General features: G+C 38.0%; 3 protein-coding genes across 6 annotated transcripts in view; 2 read left to right on the forward strand and 1 right to left on the reverse strand.

Annotated features, from left to right (window-relative positions):
* Positions 1–11,006, reverse strand: part of sbf2 (SET binding factor 2) — a 133,805-nt gene extending 122,799 nt beyond the window's left edge. For all 4 annotated transcript variants that reach the window (XM_058783123.1, XM_058783122.1, XM_058783120.1 and 1 more), the window contains exon 1: positions 10,824–11,006. In XM_058783123.1, coding sequence (XP_058639106.1) covers positions 10,824–10,878 — 55 coding nt within the window. In that variant the 5' untranslated portion in view covers positions 10,879–11,006. The remainder of the gene's footprint in view (positions 1–10,823) is intronic.
* A 2,221-nt stretch (positions 11,007–13,227) lies between these two features.
* adma (adrenomedullin a) lies at positions 13,228–15,669 on the forward strand. The gene is made up of 4 exons (XM_058783124.1): positions 13,228–13,392; positions 13,913–14,016; positions 14,110–14,223; positions 14,416–15,669. Exons 2-4 carry the CDS (start codon positions 13,925–13,927, stop codon positions 14,723–14,725), a joined length of 516 nt encoding a protein of 171 aa, XP_058639107.1. The 5' UTR covers positions 13,228–13,392; positions 13,913–13,924; the 3' UTR covers positions 14,726–15,669.
* Positions 15,670–19,335: 3,666 nt separating this feature from the next.
* ampd3a (adenosine monophosphate deaminase 3a) overlaps positions 19,336–27,606 on the forward strand; it is a 28,784-nt gene continuing 20,513 nt past the window's right edge. The window contains exons 1-2 of the mRNA XM_058781905.1: positions 19,336–19,451; positions 26,570–26,792. Coding sequence (XP_058637888.1) covers positions 19,391–19,451; positions 26,570–26,792 — 284 coding nt within the window. The 5' untranslated portion in view covers positions 19,336–19,390. The remainder of the gene's footprint in view (positions 19,452–26,569; positions 26,793–27,606) is intronic.

The raw sequence follows: 27,606 nt of genomic DNA on the forward strand, positions 1-27,606 counted from the left end.
ACCTTAAAATAAACTGTGACCAATTCAGATCCCCTAAATTAAAATGAAATGAAATGTAAATTACATATACCTTCTGTCGTCATTTATTGTGTTATTCCAAACCTGTATGACTTTTTTGTTATCTACTGGAACATAAATGAAGATACTGAAAACTATTTGAAAAATGGCTTTTCCATCCAATGAAAGTCAAAGGGGTCCAATGTTGTTCGGATGCCATTTAGTTTTGAAATACCTTCTTTTGTTTTCCACAGAGAAAACAAAGTTATTTGAAATGACATGAGGGTGAGTAAATGATGACATAATGTTCAGTTTTAGATGAACTATCCCTTTAACTGTTTGTAATCCATAGACACGATAATGAAAATTGGCTTGCATCTTTGTGTATTTTATAACAGCCAAGCAATCACTTGAGGTTGAATTAATCCGAATAAAATGCTGGTTTCTCAACTCATTTTCATGTTTGTTACCCAAGCTTTGTGTATTATCATATACACACTCTATATAATTTGAATCTTACTGAACACCCTGTGAAATCCACTATGCTGAGATCCATAGGGCAGAACAGTAGCTTTGAGGTTGCGCTGTCAGTGTTTACCGGCATAGAGAAGCTATCAATCTCTGAGCTGGCAGCTTTCAGCCAATCAGCACTTGAGAAATCCTCACATTCCAGAATATTTTACTCTAATTACTTCATATTTCCCTCACCGTTCATCACCGCATGACATTAACATTAAACGAAACTGCCGTGTCCTGATTCTGAACCCCACAACAGAACAGAGACACACAATAGTAAGTATCCACTCTCAAAAACATCCTGTGAGAAACACTGTCAAATGGTATTTTCCACTCCATATCTCTTGTTGTAAACTTGTTTAAAGAACATTTCAAACAACTGAAGTCTTAAGCAACAGTCATGACACAAACATCAAACTCAGCTAACGGAGTCAAATCTGGTCCTGACATGTGCGTATCTGCACTATGACCTGAAAACACATCCTACAGCAGAGAACAACACATCCAAATCTTGTCGTGAGGTGTGGTTCTACTTCGCGTTGGAGGAAAGACAAAACAATGATTCAGTATCCAAAACTGGAGTCTGACATTTACACCAACAAATAAATGTACTCAATCATATTTTACATTTTTCTGAACAAAACCTGAGTGGTGCTTGAACATGCAACACATGCCGCCACAATGCCAAGGTGTTGTAGATGGTTGCAAGGGCATTGCTGTGTTGTTTCAACATCATTTGTAGCAATTTTTAGCATGATGTTATGTTATTGCTAGGGTGTTCTAGATGGCTGCTGCTAGCTGTTGCTGAGGGAACGCAGACAAGGTTTTGCAATATATAGCTATTTTATTTTGTATTAATTCTTTGCTTATCAGAAAACTTCATTCTGATTGGTTAATTATGGCATTCTGTTGTCAAATACTTGAGTATAATGAAGTTAGCCTAAACTGTATATTTGACCTCCGTCTCTGGCAGCTCCTACTACACTGTGCAAGTTTCAGGTCGCATATGATTTGTAATAATTCAGAATGCATTTGGTAAGCAGTTTTGTTACAAACAGTATAATGTACAGTCAGCCAATCATTATTGCAGATAAACCTGATGTGGTATTATTTTGTTATTATTATATATATAGTGCCTTGCATATTGTTTGAGAAAAGTAAAATAAATAAAAAATAATAATACAATTATTTATGAATATATTTTGTATATTTTACATATATAAGTATGTCCTGCGACTTTTCTTAATTAAATAGCAAAAATACTAGATCGCTACATTATATTCCTCAGCAAAAATAATGCATGGTCATTCTTGACCTCCATGTCGTGTATTAAAATAGTTTAATTCACAGCTAGCCATGCATTATCCATTACATATATGGCATTTGTTTCCCAGTTTCCCAGTTGCACTTGCATACCAGAAAGGCAAACCACCAGGGTCCCTCCTACAATGCAATTCTATGATATTTTTGCTCTTTTTTTTCCATCCACCCAGAGAAAAAACAAGTTTCATAACTGACAAAAAAAAGACACACCTCAACTCAAAACCTTGCTTTTTTGGTGGAGTTCTATGGCACACTTTGAGTTAAGGGTTTGTTCAAGTTCAACTAGAGAAAATGAAAGAAATCCAAATATGTTGTCCAAAAAGAAAACATTTTCATTTCAAACATTTTCATTATCAAAACTCCTGATTTATCGCTACGTTTCTTATTCACTGGAAAATTTTAATCCATCTTCAGGCATTCTGATCTAGATCAGACAGTACAGACGGCTGAAATGTAGGGAGCTGGCTTCTCTTTGCGTCACCACCACGTTAATATCTAACCTGAACTGGCTCATCACACAGGTGTGCAGGGGAGACGAAACACATCCCATCTGTGCTGGGCTTTGGAAAAATTCTGATGCCCCAGTTCTGCACTATATCAATTATGTAAAGCAAATATTTTGCTTCACAAAACAAGTGAGTGTTTTTCCCAGAAATCCCAGAGCCATCCCACAATCGGCCTTCACAATCCTGTCCAAAAAACAAGATATGCAAAGGAATATGCTATCATTTGCATGGTAAAGGGTATGAAAGATTAGCAAATTTGTGATGTCAAAACATCCAGATTCCAGGAAGCGCGCCAGTAGACCAGAGCAGCTGCGTAACTGAAAAATAAACGTCCTGAGCAAAATGTAACTCATAGGGTTTTCCAAAGGGTTGATGCGCCAGATACGAATACAACAAATAGCAAAATGACATAAGTGTAATTTATTTTGGCTGTCTGAAGTCAACCACACCACCGGGTGCTCTGAACAAAGGTGCAATGCAGTTCAGCATCAAAGATCCTCAAGGTCTTCTTGATGATCGTATTGGGACTTCTTATTACAATTGGTTAAACAAAATTGCATAGAATGAAACACAGTTAACAATGTCAGAGAGTTGGGGTAGAGGTCATCCAATCCAAACCGCTTCAGATATTTCCATATTATCACTTATCAGGAAACTGAAAGTGATCAATCCAAGTTCATCAACAGTTCATCAGTGTAACCTTTCACCAGCTTCAGTGAGAAACAAAGAGCCGTTAAAAGCAGGCAAATCATTTGACAAATTCAATCATCTTTGTTTTTCCATTTTCAAAGAACTTTAAAGATACTTGCGTTCATTTTTTTGTCAAGAACATTTTGCCTGCTATAATAAACATCTTAATGGAGAATCCGAATGATCTAGGCCAAAACTGCAATCTTCTATTGCAAAACAGCCTAGTTGAAGAGACCAAAACAAAGTTGATATCACCACCTTATCTTTCCATGAAACAATCAGTCCTGAAATCAACATCCTATTATCCATAAAACGTTAATAGAGGTGTTAAAATGAGATCAGTCGTAATAAACTTCAAAAGATTTATATGGTCTGCCAATTGGGTTTTCCACTGTCCTGTGGCAGCAAAACATTTCCTCTGTACATCAGAAGTGTCATCTCTAACCACAAGACACTCATTTATGCTAGTAATGTTAACATAGACTTCACACGTACTTGTGATTTTGCCAGGAATTGACTCTTTCGTTTAAAGGGAAATCAAAGCAGGAAGCAGATACCAATAACAAAACAGACATAAAAATGAGGAGTATCCCAACTGGATGATGCTATGGATAAAAAGCTTCTTTTAAATGACAGCTAGCCAGTCATAAAGACGTAATTCTCCAAACACAGATTCCGATTCGGTGAGCAATGACAAATAACAAATTTTGATGGGAAATGCAATATCGATCTTAGAACATAAAATGTTCTAAAACTAAATTAACACTTAAACACTAAAATATTTAGGCACAAATCACTGTTTATTTTTAGAATGTTTATTAAATGTTGACAAAACTGATACAAAGGGAAACGGACTTCACTGATGCGGATATTGCAAAAATGTGCAAATATCAATCAATTTATTAAGCTGGTCAATATATAGCTGCGTGTTTAAACTTTAAATAAATCCAGTTGAATCAAAACACCGACTCAATAGCCCCTTTCACATAGTAATACCAGTAAACCATAAAATTCAAAAATGCACTGTTCACACAGGCAACAGCGTTCTGTCTTTTTTCCAGTAAAGCATCATTCACACATCCATTTCAAAATACAGGTAAATTCTATGACATGATTATTCAGAAATGACCTCTTAACAGCTGCACCTCCCAGTGTTGTTTTTGTAAACATGGAGGGGTATATACCATCAATGTTTTTGTTGATGTTTTCATTTTCATGTCAAACATTCACATTCATGCAGAGATTTTGGCCCAGAGACATCGCATTACAAGACTTCAAATTGAACTACACAGTGAGGAGTAAATACGTCATCTGCATCAGAATGTTATGATTGAATTTCAACGGCTCTGGATTGGCCCAGAGTAGACGTCTTATGTCACTTCTTCTAAACTTGTACGTGCTCATACTGGTAATCTTCATTCTGCGTTCACACAAAGTAGGCATAATTCCAGCCACTTACTGGTTATGTTATAACTTCTCTCACTGGTAAATTGCCAGAACGAATTTACTGGTATTTTTAAAAAGGGCCTGTTCACACATGATCATTTTATGGTAATTTACCGGTAATTTGCCAGTAAAGTCTGTGAGTGAATTTGCAATTGCATCATCAGTGTCCTCATGCAGCATTTGTCATATGTAAAATTTTAGTAAAAATATAAACAATGTAAAGCATTTACATCTGAATTAAAGTGATAGTTCACCCAAACATTTAAATCTGGTAATTTACTCACTAAATGATGACAGAATTTTAATTTCATAAACATTGCTGTTTTGCACCTTTTTATGCCATTTCAGAGTAAGTACATATGAACATTTCTATTTTCTTAGCTAACATGTCTAAACAGGGTTTTCACCGTACTGTTTGCCTAATGAAATTATGCCAATACGTCATTTTGTATATTTATAGAATATTAAACTGAACACTTTCAAACAAAAGACATATTGCGTTGAAAAACTAAACATTTAGAAAGTTTATAATCACATTTTGGAAAGCAGCCTACTTCTTAAAAAGGCTAATCTTTAGACATTACAGACATTCATTAAAATAAACTGACTGAAAAAGCCAAGAAAACATTGCTCATCCACTAACACCAACAGCTAATTGTTGCAAGACTCCAATCCATGGACCAGCTCATCAGACACTGAAGAAATCTCCAACATTAAGGTCCATACAACATGCCTCTATTCCCAATGGTTCACATCTGTCATGTATAAAAAGAGATCACACAAACATCTGCACATGGAAATGCTTAAAAACACCCTGTTTTGTTCATGATATATTTAGTGTCCCACACCAGGTTTTACTTATATTATGCAATTCATTTTTCAACATGCAGGTTCAATCAATACAGTATCTTGTAAAGAAAGAAAATCTGCAAGATACCACTCAATTTATGATGATGAGGCAAATGTTATTTCTTTGCCAATTACTAATTTTTGTCCTTTATACAGCAGCATAATTTATAGCCAATAAAATGGTCACCCATTGTGAGATTACACTCAAAAAAAATTTTGGATGCTGTTTGGATTGCATCATGTTAAACTGACCTGAAATGGTTACTTTCTGGTTTAACTCAATGTTTTCATTTTGAAAGAGCATGTTTCAATCAATTAGCTCAAAATACATTTTACACTTCCCATCATGCTTTGCACAGGGCTGGCTATGGGGAGAGAAAATGTTAAAATAACATTTCATGCATTTAAGCAAGATGAGAAAATAGGGAGACTTGTCCATGTCTAATGTTCAATTATGTTGGTACTGTATTTTAAAAGACTTTCTGTTATGTTGGTGTCTTTGGGCAAGGTGCATTGTTGTGATAAAGTATGGAGCATGTGCTTGGGTTGAGGACCTGCTATAAAGAATTCAAGTTACTTCAATAAAAAAGCAATTCCAATGGGAGTGCTAGAGATATAAACAGAGCCATCTTTAGACTGCCAATATCTAATATCATATATGTAAAGAAAATTTAACATGCTAGTATGTTTTTATAACACTTTGGCTGAACTTGCATGGAAAGTGATTTTACTCAAATATTTAATTTAGGATGAACTCAAGCAAACTGAGTAAACTCAACTAAAATTAGACATGTCCAAATAACTTGATTCAATTACGTGGAATCACATTCCATGATTGAATCATATTCAACGAAAAACACACTCGCCAATAAGACAAATACCTCAGAACTCTCTCTAAACAACTTGTAACTTGGGCTTTTTGATATTTTAGATATTTTGAACAATGTTTTTGTCTATACAACGATGGTCAGTGTGGTCCAAAACAACACTGACACATTTCCTATAGCATACAGAAAGTCATATGTTCGAAACAATGTGAGAGTGAGTAAACGGTGAAAGGATTTTAATTTTGGGATGAAAATTCAGCTGCTTGCAGAATTATCTTGCTTCCGTGGGCTGTGCACCGGCACGGCTTCAGCACAGATGAATCTAATGTTTTGAGGAGTATGTGTGGCTGTCAGTCACCGCACCGGTGTGGATGTTTAGTGTACTTCGCAATCACAGATTCTAGCCTATGTCTTGGAATATATGACCCAAATAAGAATTTTCACCATATATTGCCATCAGAACAAGTAAGTAACAAGTCTGCCACGTTCTGCCCAACTGAGGAAAAAAGCATTACCATAAATTGTGCTACCAATGGTGATTTAATCTAAAGATCAGTTAGCTCATATCACATATAACCATGCAAATTACTATTATTTTTATACTTTATTCTCAAATTATTAATGTTAACAACATCAGCATTGCATGACTATGAGTAGTGTGTATTAGTGTGTAGATTTCAATTTCTGTACAGCCTAATATCTAATTATCATACCATTCGACTTTCACATTAAGAAATTATTTTAACTCAAAAAGCAAACTATGGTCCCTTCGAACTGGTTTTCTTTAAGATACAAATCTTGTGTAATCCCAGGCTATCTGTATTTAGAAGCACATTTAAAACTGGAATATAATTCAATTTCATTCATATGTGTTTCATAAACACATAATCCTTTCTGGATTACAATCCGCCATCAGAATGACACATTTAATTATTCTAGCTGCTGTGAGAAAAGGCTTTAAACGATCCGTCACCTGCAGGATCCTCACATGCGATAGCCTACTAGCCGGGACAACATCTTTATGTTTACAGACGTGACGTAATGATGCATGCTCGAATTCCCTGCAACCTACCCGTACCACTCAAATTATAAAACATTATTATAAGCTAACCATTGTGAATCGGGCTAAAGTAAGGCGATAGTTTTGAACACTGGCTGGTTATGTACTTGCTCAAATATTGACTTCGGATCATTTTTAACCAAAAAAAAGTTACGGCTTTAAGTATTTAAAAAAAAAAATCAAGATTTTTTTCTGCTGTCAGGTAGATTACTTTGCCAATTTCACTGGACACAGAACAAAAACATATTTTACATTAATACACATCTGTGGATATGTCAGAAAAACATACGAATGATTTGCGACAGCTGAGAGCATCATTCACTTCAATAACATGAGAAAGGCATCTCTGAGCAGTTCTTCTAAATTAGGAATGTGCAATGCCTTCTCATTTATTATCTTTATCTAAAGAGGATAACAATTCCAGCTGTTCCAGTGAGGATGATGCGTGAATTCACGCTATCCCCCACAGACGTCAGGAACACGGTGTTCCCCAGCACAACACAGCCATTTATGCACTGGATATCTGAATGAGCCGAAACAGGGGACACTACTCACCTATTCATATGCCACGAGTGACAGAGACGATTCAGCTAGAGCAGCCCTTAAAGACTGATGCCTGGAGGAAAGCCAGCTTATCTGATGCGCTCAGTAGAAGCTAGTCAGTGTCTTTGAGCTACTGAAAGAAAGGCTCACTCATTTGAACTCTATGGACGCTTATCATTGCTAAGAAAGACACTGCAACATCACCAAGACTCCTTCAAAACATAAACAGTTGTCTATTCAGAGAAGACACAGGCTGGAGTTCAGCTCACAATTAAAGAATTTAATAAATTCAATTTATGGGTATGGGTGTTTTCATACTTGAGTCATGGTCTTTAAAAAAAAATAACACTTAGATTTAAGTGGACTAATAGTGATACGTTAATGGTATTATTTATTTTGTATTTTTTTTACCAAAACTAAAATTAAAGCTAAACGTGACTCTTTTGATCAATGATTTTGGCTGTCCAAAACTGTTTCTAAAAATATTTTTGGTTGCCAAAATGAGTGTGAACCACTCTCAGAGTGTGAAAACACTTATGAGTGAGAAACGACTGTTCATTATTCCTTTGTGGCTTGACCATGAGAGCAACTTCTTAAAGGAGACTGACCCAACAATTAACCTTCTGTCACTCTGGATGGAAAGCAACAGCCATATATGACAGCTTTCGATTTCAAATTATTGTAGTGTCTCTGAGCCTCTGAGAGAAGGGTTCTGGTAATATCATGGATAATAGCATGTATACTATACACAGAATAAACATCTCATTAGTGTTCCCTCCTGCTGAAGCACAGTATGAGCTGTCCATGCCCTATTTTGCACAGCCACTCAACTCCAAAAACAAACGCAGTCAATCATGACCACAGTCTCAGCTACAGTGTAGTACAGTCTGACACAAGAGAACGTTGATGTTGCAAAGTCTGTATCTGTTTTTATGCAACACCGTACAATCTGACAAGCAACAATCGCATAAAGGCAAGGGAAAACATTGTGCACCAGAATTTAGTCAGCTCCTCCACCTCCCACTGATGGAGATGTGAGATAAATGTAACATCATTCTGTCTCTGAATAGGGAATATGGAGTTCACACTCAATGAGGGGAAAAAACAAAACATCTCTTTTATTCAGAGGCCGAAAAATATAGTTTGGTGCATGACTTTTGTTATTTATATGTCCATGAAGTAAGACAAAATGATCATAGCTTGTACTGTAAACCAGTTTGAAGTCTTTAACAACTTACACAAATTGCATATGTGACCCTGGACCACAAAACCAGTCTAAGTGTCAATTAAAAAGCCGAATAAATAAGCTTTCCATTGACGTATGGTTTGTTAGGATCGGACGATATTTGGTCGAGATACAACTATTTGAAAATCTGGAATCTGAGGGTGCAAAAAAATCTAAATATTGAGAAAATCGCCTTTAAAGTTGTCCAAATGAAGTTCTTAGCAATGCATATTACTAATCAAAAATTAAGTTTTGATATATTTACAGTAAGAAATTTACAAAATATCTTCATGGAACATGATCTGTACTTAATATCCTAATGATTTTTGGCATAAAAGAAAAATTCATAATTTAGACCCATACAATGTATTTTTGGCTATTGCTATAAATATACCCCAGCGACTTAAGACTGGTTTTGTGGTCCAGGGTCACATATAATTAGTAAGTATTAGTAAGATATTTAAATGGTTTATGATCAAAACTTTGTGGTTTTGAATGTGGAGGGCAAACTATATCATTCAATGAAAAGAGAGATGGACAAACAATTGTTCCTCAAAAGCCTGGTGGACCATATTAAAACTTCATAATCACTTTAGTTCAGTAGGCTACATGTTCATCATGACATACTTACAATATAAAAGTTAGTTTACTTTATAAAAATCATGAAATGTTTCACAGCAAAAAGAGAAGTGACCTGAAGGCATACGCTTTTAGAATAAAGTTATTTTTACTTGCTAAAAGGTATGAACCAATTAAAGGGCAGAAAGCATGTAATAAAACCGGTTTTTCAGTAAAGTTTTGATCATGTTGACAGTTTGCATGCCATAGAAATTGATGTATGTATCAAATATCATACAGTAGGCTTCATAGTGTTAAATAAAAAAATAGATTCTTTAGATTTGTTTTTCAAAACTATGGCATTTCTTTGTTGAATGAAAAGACGTGCACGAATTGATTTCCCTCACTACAAGAAATGTATTTTCTTTTGACAGGTAAAGAGTTAAATGAGTGTAATAAGGGATACAGCATCGTTTTGTATGCATACGTGCGCTTTTGAGATGACCTGATGCTTCCTTCGGCATTTGCGCATGTAAACACGGTCATGTGCTGTAAATGAGAGCAGCATGGACTGGAGCACCTGTAGACTCCACACGATTACGCACAGCTCAAGACACGTAAAGTCCTGTTTCCTCTGCATCCGCTTTCCACAACACAGGAAGAGCTCTCCGGCAGATCCGTATGAAAGCGCACACACATACAGAGAGCACCGGATCGCTCTCTACAGACCCGAACCTCACGGCTAAACGTGGAAATCAATGCAGCGTAGCGCGCTTAAATCGCCATTTAGAGATCAATGCGCGTGGCTTGGAAACAAGTTGTAATAAGCAACCGCATGAGTCACCGCGATGTTTACATGTACACGCGACAAACACAGTAGGTGTGTGCTGAGATTTACTCAGTGAACGGTGCTAAAACACTCATATATCAAACGAAAACACATTTTAAGGCATGTTATTATGAAAACATTCGCTTGAGCGGTGTTGTGCATGCACATTAAACAATAGCAAAAGGACCACACCATCCTAGCCAGCTTCCTTTTAAACCTCCCATTTACACAAACACGTACTAGCTACTTGATTCATAAACACAAACAGCAAGAAGCAGAGTTAGATGTTCCCTTTTAAAACCGACACGCACTCCCTCTTGATACCGTTGACAATAATAAAGAAAGTGAAATCCATTTATTAATCTCTTGAAGCACAGCAGCAGTCTTGCAGTAGTTGTTGCTAACGGCCTAAATAAATCACAACACTCCTCCACTCAAAAACACCGCAACTTACCAGCCTTATCCGGGTCGTATCCCACCACTGTGAAATAATCAGCCAGTCTAGCCATGGTTTCCTCTTTTGGCGAAATTCTGCAACACAATTCAGCATTTTTCTTTCTTCAAAAGCACAGCCATGTTTGACACAGAGGGAGCCAGTGCGCCTGCGCGGACTGGCGGTTGTCCGTTCATGGGCGTGGGTCCTGCATTCATACTATTATCGTGAATAATGGCATGTAATGTTGTAATAATGCTAAATTATTTACTGTTTTATTTAGTTAGTTAGTTAGTTAGTTAGTCTTACCGTGGACTAGGTAATTAGTACATAGTACATACATTCGTGATGGAGCACAGATAAGCGCCCTCAGAATTTGAATTTGTTTTTGTGATGCCACAGTGTTTCAAATGTAAATATAAAAGTTTCAAAATAACATTTCATACAATATGTGATAATAATGAACAGCGTTGAACACAATTTGTTATTTATTTATTTTTTGGGTGGGAGAAATGTATTCCAGCTTATCTAGATCCTTTGGACCAGTTTATGACCTTACATCATCCAGTTAGTAAACAAGTAATACCAGCTATCATTAAAATGGTTACACATGGACCATATGCAATCTCATTTATGCAGAATAGAACAGGAAAGTGTATATCGGGAAATATGCAGACTAACTGTTGAATATGGCACTGTTCATATTAGCTCATAGCAGTGAAAAAAAGCCCATAATTCACTAGAAAAGTTAAAACACTCTACATATTTGTTACAACAGACCCTCACAAATAATAATGAAATTTTAATTCAGTGTATGTTTTTGTAATCGGCCATCCATTTGTCACTGAAAAACTAAAATAAACATATTAAATAGTCGATTTAGCCAAAAAAAAAAAATTTAAGCCAATAAAAACCAATTCTTGGTAAAAGATACAAAGTTAGTTGCATTTATTATTGAATAATCAGAATAAACTATTCTAATACAGTTCTTTAGGTTATCTGTTCAACAAAATAATAACGCATAACCTTTACAAATGTACAACTCTGCTAGATATACATACACATGTGATGATACTTTGATATATATATACGGTGTTACTGAATGATTACCATATTCATGTGATATTGTATTTAACAAGGCAGTACCAAAAATACCATGGTAATATAATGGTAATTTTTGTTAGTGAACTCAATGGTATTCTCAAGGAATGTCTGTTTTCAAATTTCTGACTATTTTTCGTCTGTTTACACATGATCACTCCAAACCAACAACAGTGTGAAATTGCCAACATAGAGATGAAAACTCATCGTGACATCAGGGTGTTCAGTGACTCATTGTAACTGTAGCATTCCTGAGCATGACACTCAGGTAGACCTATTTCCCACCTGCATCTATGGGTTCCCTCATCATACTTCATCAAATATCAACAATCCTTGTGATGGCTGTGACATATTGATTTAGCAAACATTATTTACCATATATGGGCTGAGAGGCAAACAACTGGATGGTGTCCGTGAGTGAATGTTGTGCAATCTTTGACTTCCCATATAAGGATAAACCAGGGTTGCACAGTAATTAACATGAGCTAATTACATTTTTGTGAAATACATGTTGGCTATTCTATGAAAAATTATACAAATTAATTTTAGTAGTTATTTTATCGGAAGAATTTAATTTGATGTAGTCTAAAGTGAGGGGAAAAACATTTACAAACTAGTTGAAGGTCAGTAGGCATTCTCCCAAAAATTTAAACGTACCGTTATCTGTGTTTACATATCCAGAAATAGAGAGTCTTACCTCTTACATAGAAAATCTGACAAGTGTAACTCAAAGGTACTTTAGTAGTCATAGATCAACTGTCGATTAGAAAATAAACACTATCAATATCAGTTTAATCAATGTAGCCCTTTCTAACACTGTTACAATCATTATATTTGTCTTTCAATATCGATAAAAAAAAATCTCTCATACTAGTTTTATTGATTAGTTAACTTTTTGGACTGTTAAAAATTATATATTATATTTTGTGTAAATCCAAATTAATTGTATTGGCCATTATTTTTATGCAGAATATTAATTTCATGTCAAAGTAGTTAAAGATTTGTCTTTTTGTGTTTGTCTGACACACAGATAACAGTTGTACCCCAGCCAGATTTTTGTACGTCCAGATTTGTTTTTTTTTTAATCAAGAGAAATGTAATAGAAGAAACTAAATTCATTGTAATGTTGGGATTTTTCAAAGAATTCCCCAGATTGGTGGTTGCTTCTTATTCCCAGAAACTCTGATATCAATCCATTAAGTTATTTCAGCAATAACCCATCAATATCCCCAGTTTCGTTTTCTTATTCTCTTTCATGCTCTAATTCAGGTGGCCACCCTGAACTACAGAAATGAAGAGCTGGGATGAGAGAGCGTGTTACTTGCCCCTCCCACCGTCTCCCTGCAGTATAAATGCACTTACGCCTGCTGTGGAGAGTCAGACTATAAGCAGAGTATCACCGCTGCCACAGCACTAAGAGCAAGTGAAACACCTCTGGATTACTTTCTACACGGACTTCTGAAGCCAACCCAAGAGTACTTCAACACAGGTATGCATTTTTAAAGGAAGCTTATGTGTTTCTGTTAGCTGCTGAGTGCCTTTTCTTTTAGGGTCAAGGCTCATATGCACAGGTTATCTGTAGTTATTTAAGAAACTGAGCCCCAGTTTTGCATCTATAAGCCAGGGAACTTGCTTCTGTCTGTTAGGCAAAAACCTAATCTGATTTGAAGTGAATTTGAGTGACTTTTTAAAATTAGGTACTGATGGAGTTAAGGACACCCTGTTTTGTAAAAACCCACTGTTTTATACATCATTGTCCCTTTTAGGGCTTATAAGAGACCTGTAGCATAGTTGCAAGTTTACTTATTCATAGAAAGTGCGACCTCAGCTTGACATTGTAAATAAATGCACGATGAGTGTAAATAGCTTGGATTTTGGACCCTTGTGCAAGCGTGAGCAAAGCATGGTTGGCACAGAGTAGGGGAGTTGCATGCAGGTTATTGGAGGTTTCAGCTGCTTTCTTTCAAAGAGGATATCTAACAGATGATTCATTTGCTTTTTCCTTCAAGATTTGAGTCACGATGCAACTGATACTGCAGTCAATCTTCTGCTGCTGCCTGCTGGCCACCGTTGCACCCGGTGTGGACAGTGCCAAACATGACCTGAAAAGAAGGTAAGCTGATGTGATTTGATTTCAGGCTTTTAGTCATGTTTGGAATTGGTTGGAAAGTTTCTAACAAACACATTTTCTCTTCTTGATACTTAGTGTCCGGCTGCAGAGATCAAAAAGGGATTTGAGCCTTGCTGCACTGAGGACTTTAGACAACAGCCAGTTTGTTAGACCGGACGATGTCAAAGACAACTTAAGGCCACATTCCAGGTAAGAATTACCAAGCATTAGCAGCTGTAAATTATGTCATTGTTTTCTCTAAGTTAAGTGTGGTTTCACATGATGAAGTTGGTGTACAAACTTGTCAGCCTAGGAACGTTAAACTAAGGCTGCAAGCCAAAAGCAATTGCTCAGGAACTCCGGGCAGGCATTAATGTCCTCTTCCCTTGTCTGCCTTTCCAGCACTGACATCAGCATTAGGACAAAACGCTCCAAGAACTCCATCAACCAGTCCAGGAGAGCGGGCTGCTCGCTTGGCACCTGCACGGTGCATGTGCTGGCACACCGTCTCCATGACCTCAACAACAAGCTGAAGATCGGGAATGCACCCGCTGACAAGATCAATCCCTTCGGGTACGGCCGGCGGCGAAGGTCCGTTCCAGAGAACGTAATGACACTGCGACAGGAGGGCAGCAGGCTGCGGACGGTGTGGAGCAGCTCAAACTCTCAGTCGCGGCTGCACAAGCTGGAAGCGCTGCTCAGACGGACGTGAGCGCATGGGGTGGGAGCGCTCGGAGACGCGGCGACAGAGGCTCGCCGGCCAACTATGAAATTCTAGAAATGCCTCAGACTCCTGCCAAGAGTTCTCCAGCGCATTCTTTTCCAAGCACAGGGGCTGGAAGAGCAATCTTGCCTTCTGAAGGCTGTCCTCGGAAGAGAAATCAGCAAAGAGAAGCGCAGAAACAACAGCAGCTGTTGAAAACAAGTGAGGACGCAGATGGAGAAACTGAGAAACTATGAGCAAGATATCGTTGCACTGAAGTGGACTGGCCTCAGGGAAAAGCAGAACCTCCTCTCCTGGGACAAATGGACTGCCCTCCTGGTGAACCAGTCGGTGGGATTACAGCCCCTAGTTTAGCTGTCCCTGTCCAGTGACTGTGTCAGAACGTCTTTGGACTTCAAGCTGATCCAATGGGTAAAGATTCACGAATCTGGAAAGGAATACACAGAGAGACTTTTAAAATGCCAATGAAGGTGTTTCTCATTTGGAATCACATTTTTGGACACTGTAAGCTGGATGAATGCTTTTGATTATGTGAACTGTCTGTGCCAGTCCACAAGGATTGTATTCTAACTTACTTGAACATTGTTGTTGTTGTTATTATAGAGATATGTGCAATCTATTTCATTTTTTATTGCAAGTATATGTATATTTGAAAAAAAAAAAAAATGGTCAAAGATATTACTATTTAATTGTTTTATATTACTTTATACTACTTACAGAGATAGAGCTATTTTTGTACAGGGAAAAAATAAGGGCATTGAAGGTAGCGTTATATCTATTATTCATTTATGTCAAGGATGTCTCAAGCTGTGGTATAGGATAACTTTTTATGCAATTATATATTTGTAAATGGGATCTATTTTATTTGTGTGTTTGTGTGTGAAATGGATTAATGTTGTCATTCAATAAAACCTGCATACAATTAAAGCTGACGTCTTCTGGACCTCGTCTGTTTGTTCCATAGGAAGTGAAGGTAGTAAAAGGAAAGTGTCTCTCTATTGTTCCTCATCCGGATTGCCGAGTGGACAGACAGATGATCAGCACCTGGTCTGGGTTATTACATGTTAAAGACCCTGGGGTGCCTAGCAAATGGGGTGCCAAGTGCATTCCTTCTTTCTGTTTTCCATACCTTACTCACTTCATACAAAGTGGGTTATCTGTATTTTAAGGGGGAATGGGCCAGGACCTGTGTTTAACGGGACCTCTGCAGGGGGTGGGTTTGTGGGATGTAGAGCAGAGGTGAGAGGCGCTCCATAGGACATTCCACTTAAACACATCATTTTCATTCCTGTCCTAATGAGATGGAACTTCCGAAATGCACTTTGACTGTTACACTCATATAAACAAAACACCACATGAAGCTAATCACAGATGAACGCATACAAGAGTCAGAAAAACAGAAAATCTTCATTTAAGAACTGTCCATTGAATACAGGATGAAAAGGTAGATGTTCCTGCTGTCGCCTTCCATTAGTAAACTATTTCCTCCAAAGCTGCTTTGCTCTTTATGTTTAAGTGGCAGATAAGCTCAATTATTTAGAGTAGGCCTCCACAATAAGGCTGGAAAGTTTGACACATTCAGAAAATTCCAGAAAGTTTAAATAAACAGAGACAATATACAAAACAGAAACTTACAGAGAGCATGACAGGTTTTCTGTTTTCTCAATGTTCCATCTGGATTATCTGAATGAAAAATGCACTGTTACTATGGTTACCTCACCAGACAAACACAATTTTTGCTTGCAAGAGCCTGTTTACTACCAGGTAAAAATAGGCACTTTGACTAATTTGAAAACTAATTTTGGTGGAGAAATTTGAAATATCTGAAACCCCAACCAAAGCATACACACTTATTTTTGAATGTGCATTTGATTAAGGAATTAATTAAGCCTTTTTCTCAGTGGTCAGATGCTCTAACCAAAATTTGCACCTTGCAGCTAAAAATAATGTATTCATTCAGTCAAGCACCCTCCTCTTATCATAATGTAATGCTATGGCTCCATCTTGTGGCAACAATTTTTTGCCAAGAATTTCCAAATGTGTTCTGGGACCAGTGTTGGGTAGTAACTAGTTACTAGTAACTTAGTTACTGTAATAATATTACTTTTTGCAGTAACTAGTAGTGTAGCTAATTACTAATAAGATTTCAGTAATAATATTACAGTTACCATCCATAAAACTGCTTAGTTACTCTTGATGCCTCATCCCCACTGATTTAAAATCCAACAATCAAATAATTCCTAGATTTATTTTCATAATTTTCACGACTCGCACATGCATGTGATGTCCTCAGTGCAGCAGGCAAGCTTGGAATATGGAAAAGCTTACATTCAGCAGATAGAAATATTGCATTATATTGATTTTGTCAGGAAAAAAGATGATCTGAACACTGTTGTGTAAGTTGTGGCTGAACTTTACGCTGGCATTACATGCCACCCACATCCCTCTGATCAGCACGTGGTACATTATACTACTATAATTAAAAATCTTTTTGGAAAATTAAACTGTTTCTTACAAACTTATGTGATTTGATAAAATACATAATGAAACATAATCATATATGGGTAACGGAGAAATTACAACTAGAAATTACAAGCTACACATGACAATTAATGAGATTAATACAACACTTTATTTGTAATAACTTCTGACTGCGATCCAATGTGGATTTTGGTCAAATGAGGAGCCAGAAATATGCTGTTAGTAACATTCTTAGTTAGTAACTTCTGTGGGGCGTGAAGAAAATGTGATGTAACTAATCATTGTTGCCAGAAAGTTATAAGTAACAATATTTCTTTTGAAAGGAGTAACTAGTAATGAGTAATATTACATTCTTTGTGTAACTAGCCCAACACTGTCTGGGACTGATGCCACCTGCCCATCAGCAGATATACAAGGGACACAGAGGTAAGTGAAATCAACAGCAGGTTTATCGAACATAGGCAGGGGAACGAAGCGAGATGGAGTCCAGGTGAGTGCGTGAGGATATGGGAATGTTCAAGCGAGCCTTTTTCCTTATCCAGGAGATCCAACAGGAACAACGTAGAGAGAAGACGGTGGAGAAGGAAGATCAGGACACAGGAACAACTAGGATGCAGACAAAGGTAAGTGGGTCAGGTAAGTTCAACATACAAAGTTTGAGATCAGCCAGTGACAGCTTGTGAGGAGTGCGTTGATATAGCGCTCTTGATGAGTGGAGACAGGTGGCGGTGCTCAGTAATCAGGTGATTGTGATCTGGTGAGTGTCGTTGGTGGTGACTGTGATTCCCTGACACTGCCTCACTCATTGACACCTCATAAATCTTCACTCCTGTTAGTGAATATGGACCAGCAATCAACACAACACATTTATAGTTCAGGGCCTATACGTATATTCAGATTAGATTTTTATTTTATTTATTTATTTATTTATACTGATTTAGTGACCCAAACTGTTTCAAGTCAGCTTTGGTGCACCTTGTATTAAATTAAATCCATATGATTGAAATGGCCACCTACCTCCCACAAATGCTAACGCCAGCATTTTGGGTAACACTTTACAATAAGGTTCATTAGTTAACTACATCAGTTAACATGAACAATACTTCTATTAATCTTTTACTAGCATTTACTAATGCATTATTAAAATCACGAGTTGTGTTTGTTAACATTCGTTAATGCACTGGGAACTAACATGAATAAACAATGAACAACTATTTTTATAAACTAACATTAACAAAGATTAATAAATAGTGCAGGCTAATATTGTTCATATTAGTTAATACATTAACTAATGTTAACAAATGATGCCTTATTGTAAGAATTTTTTTCTTTTTTGTTTTCATTTTGGAAAGTAATGTGTTGTTTAAAAATACCTTAGTTTGATATTATGTTATCCAATATAATGACATCCATACATTTTTGTGTTTCCAAATACTTTTTGTGGCCACAGTACCTTCTTATTCAAGGACACATGTGCACATCTCCACAAGGGGGCAATAATGAATAATGACAGAGGAAGAAAAAATGTTGCATTTTTTAAAACCTCATAAACCTATGTCTACTGAAATAATGCTAAACATCTGTGAAAGGTAAGTGACTTTGTAATTTTATAGCCACGTGTTTTGATTTTAGGCGTAAGGTGGCAAACCAACTCTGCTGTTTTCTCTCTTTGCTAAGTGAATTCCATGTGCCATATCTCATTCATCACTGGGGGGCAGAACTGAGTGGGGTTTTTCCCTTCATTTCTTTCCTGGGAGAACTTCATGGGTTTATAATTGCAGTGCAGCTGCAGAGAGGACACAGAGTTCTGTAAGATCTAAGGCTCGGTAAGTGCTTCAATAAGATTACTAACATTTAGAACATTATGAATAAATGACCTGACTTTTCTTTCTCTTAATGCAACACATAAACACATTAATATGCGATTTTCAAAGACCTTAACAGTTTTTTTTTTATCGTGATGCATTGAGTGGTTTTTTGTCTGTTTAATGTTGCCCTTTACCAGCAATTATAATGAACAGTTACAAATAGATGCCACCTATTCAACATGACATCAAATCTGTTGCAGTAATGCTAACGTAAGAAACCCACCGATTCATTTTTCCTGTGCTCTAGTCTTATCCTGCTACTGCGCATGCTGCTCTGTCTTCTCACTGTCCAGGCAAACAGGAAATGATGCAGAGACTCCAGACGCCCATAGTGAAGCAGATTTCCAGCCCATGTTTGGGAAAGGGTGAGCGCTTATGAACGGTCTCTCCCTATCCAGCAGCAAGACACAGTCTAACATTAGTATTTTTAATATCAGTCGTTTTAAAATGGATTTTTTTAATTGCAGCATTTATTTATTCCATCATTGAATTGTTTACTGCAGGAATGGATTCTGATTCCAACCAGAAGGGGGCAACCAGGAATGTTATCCTGGGCCCTAAAAGGAGACAGAAACATTTATATTTGCTAATTTAGCAAATGACTTTATCCAAAGGAATGTCAGGGCACAAAACAATTCATCCTAAGGAGACAGTAACATGTGAAGTGCTGCAATACAAATAACAATTCTAGTAAAAGCATAAGATGTAGGGGTTATACAGAGTAAATGACAATTAAATACAGTTTGTTTTGTTTGAGACAAACTGGTATTTTTAATATAAAGAGGGGTATAAACATGGGTCCTGTGATTCCTATCTGCATCACTGTCATAGCCTGTCCTTAAATTTGTAATTTCATGCTCATTTCCATAGGAAATGTATGATTTGCACAGAAGCTTGAACCGCACAATGTTCTCACAGCGGTCTTACAAGCTCAATCAAGCAATAAGACATGTCAGTAAATATACATATATACATCAATTACATATACAGTGGGGTGAAAAAATGATTTGATCCCCTGCTGATTTTGTACATTTGCTCACTGACAAAGAAATGATCAGTCTATAATTTTTAAAGGTAGGTTTATTTGAACAGTGAGAGACAGAATAACAACAACAACAACAACAAAAAAAATCCAGAAAAACACATTTCAAAAAAGTTATAAAATGATTTGCATTTTAATGAGTGAAATAAGTGTTTGATTCCCTATCAATCAGCAAGATTTCTGGCTCCCAGGTGTCTTTTATACAGGTAAGGAGCTGAGATTAGGAGCACTCTCTTAAAGGGAGTGTATAACCTGTATAAAAGAAACCTGTCCACATAACCAATCAATCAATCAGATTCCAAACTCTCCACCGTGGCCAAGACCAAAGAGCTGTCCAAGGATGTCAGGGACAAGATTGTAGACCCACACAAGGCTGGAATGGGCTACAAGACCATCGCCAAGCAGCTTGATGAGAAGAAGGTGACAACAGTCGGTGCGAATATTCGCAAATGGAAGAAACACAAAATAACTGTCAATCTCCCTCGGTCTGGGGCTCCATGAAAGATCTCACCTCGTGGAGTTTCAATGATCATGAGAACGGTGAGGAATCAGCCCAGAACTACACGGGAGGATCTTGTCAATGATCTCAAGGCATTTGGGACCATAGTCACCAAGAAAACATTTGGCAACACACTACGCCGTGAAGGACTGAAATCCTGCAGCGCCCGCAAGGTCCCCTGCTCAAGAAAGCACATGTACAGCCCGTCTGAAGTTTGCCAGTGATTCAGAGGAGAACTGGATGAAAGTGTTGTGGTCAGATGAGACCAAATTCGAGCTCTTTGGCATCAACTCAACTCGCCGTGTTTGGAGGAGGAGGAATGCTGCCAATGACCTCAAGAACACCATCCAGAAACATTATGCTTTGTGGGTGTTTTTCTGCTAAGGGGACAGAACAACTGCACCGCATCAAAGGGACGATGGACAGGGCCATGTACCGTCAGGGCCAGGGCATTGAAAATGGGTCGTGGATGGGTATTCCAGCATGACAATGACCCAGAACACATGGCCAAAGCAACAAAGGAGTGGCTCAAGAAGCACATGAAGGTCCTGGAGTGGCCGTCAGTCTCTAGACCTCAATCCCATAGAAAATCTGTGGAGGGAGCTGAAGGTTTGAGTTGCCAAACATCAGCCTCGAAACCTTAATGACTTGGAGAGGATCTGCAAAGAGGAGTGGGACAAAATCCCTCCTGAGATGTGTGCAAACCTGCTGGCCAACTACAAGAAACGTCTGACCTCTGTGATTGCCAGCAAGGGTTTTGCCACAAAGTACTAAGTCATGTTTTGCGTAGGGATCAAATACTTATTTCACTCATTAAAATGCAAATCAATTTATAACTTTTTTAAAATGCGTTTTTCTGGATTTTTTTTTTTTGTTGTTATTCTGTCTCTCACTGTTCATTAAAATTATAGACTGATCATTTCTTTGTCAGTGGGCAAACATTCAAAATCAGCAGGGGATCAAATAATTTTTTCCCCCACTGTACATACATGTAAATGTTTACTTTTGCATATCCTGTTAGCTAACGTGTCTTAAAAATTAGGATAACACAAGCAATTTCTCATATGGGAGGCAACACTATCAGCAGAATTTGAAGAGTAAGACAAGAGTAGCACAAAATATGGAGAAGAAATGAACCTGTGAAAAAGTAGCAAAAATAAAGATTTTTTTTTTTGTTGTTGTTAATATGAAGTGCTATTATTGATGGTTATGGTGTCTTTTTTTATTTAACCCTAAAAAGGACAAGACCATAAAGAGACATCAGAAAATTAATTTATTTATATTTTCCATATTATTTTCCATATTTCCTTATTGGGACACAAATCATACAACTTTTTTTTTTTTTTTTCAAAGCATGACTTTTAATTTGGATTTTAATGTTTGTATCCCGCAGGATACGTTGCCAGTTTGAGGGTATAAATTAACTGAAAACAGAACACGTGTTTATCAGTGCTTGTTACGACATGGTTGTAATTCCTGAACGCTTTGGAATACAAACCTAAGGTTGGTCTCTTTTTAAAGAAGACACATAGCAGATTATTGCTGAAGTGAAAGCATTTCAAAAAACGAAAGTATAAAAAAAGTTATAGAAGTTTAAGTTTACAATAAAGATAATGTAGCGTACTATTTTAATTTTATTTTATATAAAATAAGTATTTTATAAAATATGTTGAACTCTAAAATTTCTATGAAATCAAAGCCATATGTCTAATTCAGTTGTGTTCCAAATTTGAAGCTTATATCACAACAATTGTGGTTCCTGTGAGATTTTGTTTGGGCACTATACCAAAAATGACCACTAGGTTACACCCAAACTCTATAGATTTTTTTTAAATGCAGTTTTCTGTCACAATATCACTTCTATTACAAAACAGTTACCAAATATGGAACCTTGACTGTCAGACCTTTCCAACAATATGTGTTTTGTCAAGATTACAAAAAGATATGATTTTCTACAACAAAAGCCACAAAATCACAGAGTCTATATATGTTTTTATATCTTGATTTATACCCCTAAAAGTGCAGCGTATCCCCTGAGATACAAACATTTAGAGACAGATTACAAAAAATGCAAGCATTTAATTAATACAATTTCAATCTAAACCTAATAAGCTAATGCTGAATAACAGCTTTTTAAACGGGTAAGTCCCCTCCAACATGTGTAAATATGTGAACTAGATCAACTTTTATTGGAGGGTGAGTAGATTTCCCACTACAGGCGGCCATGCAGTTTTAAATGCTTCCTGTGAGCGAAAAAAAAAAAAAATGTAGAAACGAAAGTCACCTCATCTAAATGTTCACAACCAAGAAATAAGACCTACACTTTCACTGCTTCTCTCCACAGCCTCTTAAATGTTTGTTTCCCACAGGATACGTTGCCAGTTTTAGGGTTAATGTTTAAGCCAATTAAGTTTCATTGACTGTACTGAACTATAACCTAATACATTGTTTGCAATTACATTGTACAAAGAGCCTCTTGATAGCAAAACACCTCTGAGCCATCAAATAGACTCACAGGTGCAAGAAAACAGAGTGGTAGTCATTCATTATTTACACAAGCATTTACAGCCTCAATGTAGAAAGGCATTCAAAGAAACTTGCACAGCTTATATTACAGACCATGTAGTAGTTTTGGTTTAGCTTCTCGTCAACTCTGAGCTGAAGCCATTAAGACCTGCCTGTACTACATTAATCTCGCATAAACCTTTGGACCACACAGACCCTCAAATCCCTTAGTCACATGATCCTGAACTCTCTCTGATCGATCAGAGGGAGAGAGAACGGGACAGGGAGATTTTCAAGCTGCACCTTTATTCCAGCCTGACAAATCCACTTCCAGTTCCTCCCCCAGCCCTGTCCAACAGCCTGTAATAATACCCAGCACATCACTAGGATTGTGAGGCGTCCACGTGATCTGTCTCCAAGTTTCATGTCAGGCTGACAGGCGCACTTGTTCTGACAGAGTGAGTTGTGTAGGTTTTGCTGTTGGAGCTCCAGTTGGATGAGGTATGAGATAAAAGCAGCTGTTACAGGAACATAAAGGATAACAGTCAGATCAGGTAAACCTGCTTCCCCTTTGTCCCCTCACACTAAGTTTTTACAGTCTGCTTTCCATATCTCAGTATGTGTGTTTGTGCGTAAGTGGATCATGCTGTGTGCTTCAAACAATCACGGTGTCTAAAAAGACAAAGGGTGAGATGGCTTGTTTATTCTATGGTTTTAAATGGATGTGATACAAATAGATGCTGGGCATGCTCCCATGCTCTGGGACAACATGAACAGCACCCTTTCTGTCAACACCAAGTTTAAGCTCTGAAGCAACCAAGAGGTATCAGTTTCAGGGGTGATTACCTCTGGACTTTTGGTGACATGGTGCCCCATGCAGATCAATGATAATGGCCAGCAGGACTGTTTATCTGGGGCTGAAATGATACGTGTCTAAAGCAAGGTCAGAGCTGGGATTAGAGGCTGTTTTGGGGGGTGAGGGATGGCTAAAGCTGTCAAAGGAGATGCTCTTTTGGTCACAGATTCCGTTCTCATGGATGGTTCTCTCGGGATTTATGGGCTAGATTTTACAGTGAGGGAGTAAATCCCAAAGAGTTAGGAAACCTGTGTTTGTATGTACGCATGAGATGGGCTGGGTGGATTGACCAAGGTCCTGTTTGTAAGCGGTTCTCGTTATAGGATTCAGGGTCACTTTTTGTTGACAGGCGGTGGTGACATATTCAAAGGATTAGTAGCTCTGTGGACATGAGGCTTTCAACCTCTTAAAATAGAGAGAGAGAGACACTCAAGAAAACAAAACTGTAGTCAGACAACAGCAGTTTTTCAGAGTGCGACTGGACAGGGCCCACACAAGACACATGCACACGCAAACATAAACCCAGTAACACATTTGAAGAACAGTCGAAGCTGAGATGGCGGTGACGGCGGCTGAAGGTAAGAATGGCAGCAGTCGCACAGCTGTGCATGTCAGGTCACCACAGACAGAAGTAGAGTGTACTCATTTCAGAACCAGTAACTATTTTCTGACACGTCTTGTATGTACAGTGGCAGTGTAGGAGGACTTCCTTGTTGTCCTTGAAGTGTTTGAGGGCAGTGATCCTAAGCAAAGTTTGGAGTGGAAATAGATGCAATGGTCAATCAAAACAAAAACAACTGAGAGAAGCTAAGGTCATGGCCTTGAGTCAGCATTATTTTTCAGACAGACTTTGATTTGTGTGTAATGGAGAAGATATTGAAGCTCTTGTGGGAAGAGTGATTGTGATTAAAAATGTATGGTAATGGATGAAATATGCTCCAGTTTTGTGCCAGATATCCTTTGGCTTGTTCTCAGGTATGTACAGTAGCTATGGTTACGCAGCTGGCAACAGTCATCTGGCACAAACTCTACTTTACATGGAAGTTTCTCAGAATGGCTTAGAAGAATGGAAACCTTGACAAAGGGATCTAGTTCTTGCCAAGGATAGCATCTGATATGGCCACTGTGGACCATGTTCCTAACTGTTCAGGGAGAAGTCGCACCCAGGGCTCAGACACTTGATCTATCCTCACACAGACATAACTGTTTTCTAGGGCAGTGTGTCTGCAGCTGTGCACTGGCCTAGTGACTGACTTTGTAGGCCTGAATCAAAGGCCTGGGAATGCACATGGCATCCCAGGACTATTTACAGCAAGCGTGTTGATATGAGCCATGATACATATATCAAAGTGATGTTTTGAGCAGTGACAGCAACTCAGGAACTAGTACAGCACTTCTGTAAATGCTTGTTTGGTTTCAACACGACTTAAAATGAGACCATGTTTATGGAATTGGTGGACATAGGCCTTAGAAGATGACTTCATGAATTCAACAGCTTACAGTTTTTTACGATTGCTTACACTCTAAAATTAAAAATAACACACAGTTAGTGAAACCTTACACTCAAGGAGCAAAACCTCAGTCCAGATCTGCACAACTAGAAGCACATTCTCAGCCTCACACTTTTTGCAAGACACTAAACACACTTCTTTACATTAGACACAGAAATCTAACATGAAGTCACTTCTTTGCCATTTCAAGACACTGCTTTCCAAAATATCACCCCTATAAACCAATTGATCAAACACAGCCCTCAGGTGTTCAGACGCTCAGGTGCTTAACTGTAAACTCAACAATCAGGTGCAAGCACTATAAAAAGGCAAAAGATGAGTTTATGTGTCTTCAAAAATGGAAGGCAGTGTTGCAGTAAGAGGTAGAGGGAGAAACATTGTTGGCCACAGAGCTATTTTGAATGTCCCGGGCCAACGTGGTGGTAACATCACAATATATGCTGCAATCATGCAGAATGGGGTCCTCCACCGGCATGCCAACTTACAACAGGCCCTTACAACATGGCCCACATATTCACATTTTTAGACAGACTACACAATATTGTCACAGCAGAAGACCAAATGGATGTAGAGCAGATGAGATACATTGTCATCTGGGACAATGTATCTTTCCACTGATCTGCTGTGGTCCAAAACTGGTTTTATAAGCGTCCACAATTTTCACTCCAATACCTCCTACCATACTCCCCCTTCCCTCCTTTTTATTTATTTTTATTTATTTATTTTTTGGCATGGCAATGGATGGTTTACGATCTCCAGCCCTATGTCTTTTGTACAAATCTTTTTGTTGTTTATGTTCTATATTGCATTTAGAATATGCAACCTTTGGAAATGCATGGATGTATTGACTGATTTTACAATGTGGAGAGAAATAAATATTTTCATCAATGTACAGTGCTGGTCTTGTGTGTTGTGTTTGGTCAATCATGTACTGTACTCTATTTGTGTGTGTGGATGTGTAAATTGTGTGTAGTGTTTTGACAAAATGAGCCTTGATTCTAAAATTGTGCTTAAGCAATCGTAAAAAACTGTAATGTTACTGAGGTGTGTTTAAATGTGCCTCTATACAGATATGCCACGGCAGTTCCCAAAGATTGCTCTGAGTGATGTGGATGAGGAAGTTCGTCTGCTGGCGGAGAAGGTGTATGCTTCGGCACTGAAGGAAGAGGACACAAAAGATGCGCTGGCCTTGTACACTGTCCCTGAGGACTGTCCCATAGGCTTACAGGAAGCCAAACAGAGGGAGCTACTCAAAGAACTGGCTGAGCAACAGTCAGAGGAAAGTGCCAAAAGGTCAGCGTCAATTAGTTCTTCAGTGTAGATTACTATCAGTAGCCTCACCCTGCTTGAAACACCAGGTCGTACCAGTCTATGGTAGAGAAGCTGGTCTTTGGATGTGATGGCTGGTTAGCTGTTTGCCCAAAGTGGTCTTTCACCAGCTTGACCAATATGGTCTACATGGTTGAAACCAGGTCCACCAACTGGTCAACCATGTAGACCAGGGGTTTTCAAACCTGCTTCTGGAGAGTCAACGTCCTGCAGAATTTTGCTCCAAACTGCCCCAGCATACCTGGCTAGATGTTTCTAGTGTTCCTGAAGACCTTGATTAGCTGGTTCAGGCATGTTTAATTAGGGTTGAGCTGAACTCTACAGAACAGTGGCCCTCCAGGATTGGAAACCCTTGATCTAGACCAGCTTGGACCAGTTAATGACCACTTTAAACCATCTTGAAAACATGTCAAACCAGCTAACATGATGTCACTTCTTTGCCATTTCAAGACACTGCTTTCCAAAATATCACCCCTATAAACCAATTGATCAAACACAGCCCTCAGGTGTTCAGACGCTCAGGTGCTTAACTGTAAACTCAACAATCAGGTGCAAGCACTATAAAAAGGCAAAAGATGAGTTTATGTGTCTTCAAAAATGGAAGGCAATGTTGCAGTAAGAGGAGAGGGAGAAACATTGTTGGCCACAGAGCTATTTTGAATGTCCCGGCCAACGTGGTGGTAACATCACAATATATGCTGCAATCATGCAGAATGGGGTCCTCCACCGGCATGCCAACTTACAACAGGCCCTTACAACATGGCCCACATATTCACAT

This window comes from Onychostoma macrolepis, chromosome 07 (genome assembly GCF_012432095.1).
Source record: "Onychostoma macrolepis isolate SWU-2019 chromosome 07, ASM1243209v1, whole genome shotgun sequence".
In the NCBI taxonomy this organism is placed as follows: domain Eukaryota; kingdom Metazoa; phylum Chordata; class Actinopteri; order Cypriniformes; family Cyprinidae; genus Onychostoma; species Onychostoma macrolepis.

What these genes read in the sequence shown, in the direction of transcription:
- adma (XM_058783124.1), top strand. Translation starts at nt 13,925, where the DNA reads ATGCAACTGATACTGCAGTCAATCTTCTGCTGCTGCCTGCTGGCCACC. An exon ending in AAACATGACCTGAAAAGAAG is followed by an intron (nt 14,017 to 14,109) that starts GTAAGCTGATGT and finishes CTTGATACTTAG; the next exon opens with TGTCCGGCTGCAGAGATCAA. An exon ending in AACTTAAGGCCACATTCCAG is followed by an intron (nt 14,224 to 14,415) that starts GTAAGAATTACC and finishes CTGCCTTTCCAG; the next exon opens with CACTGACATCAGCATTAGGA.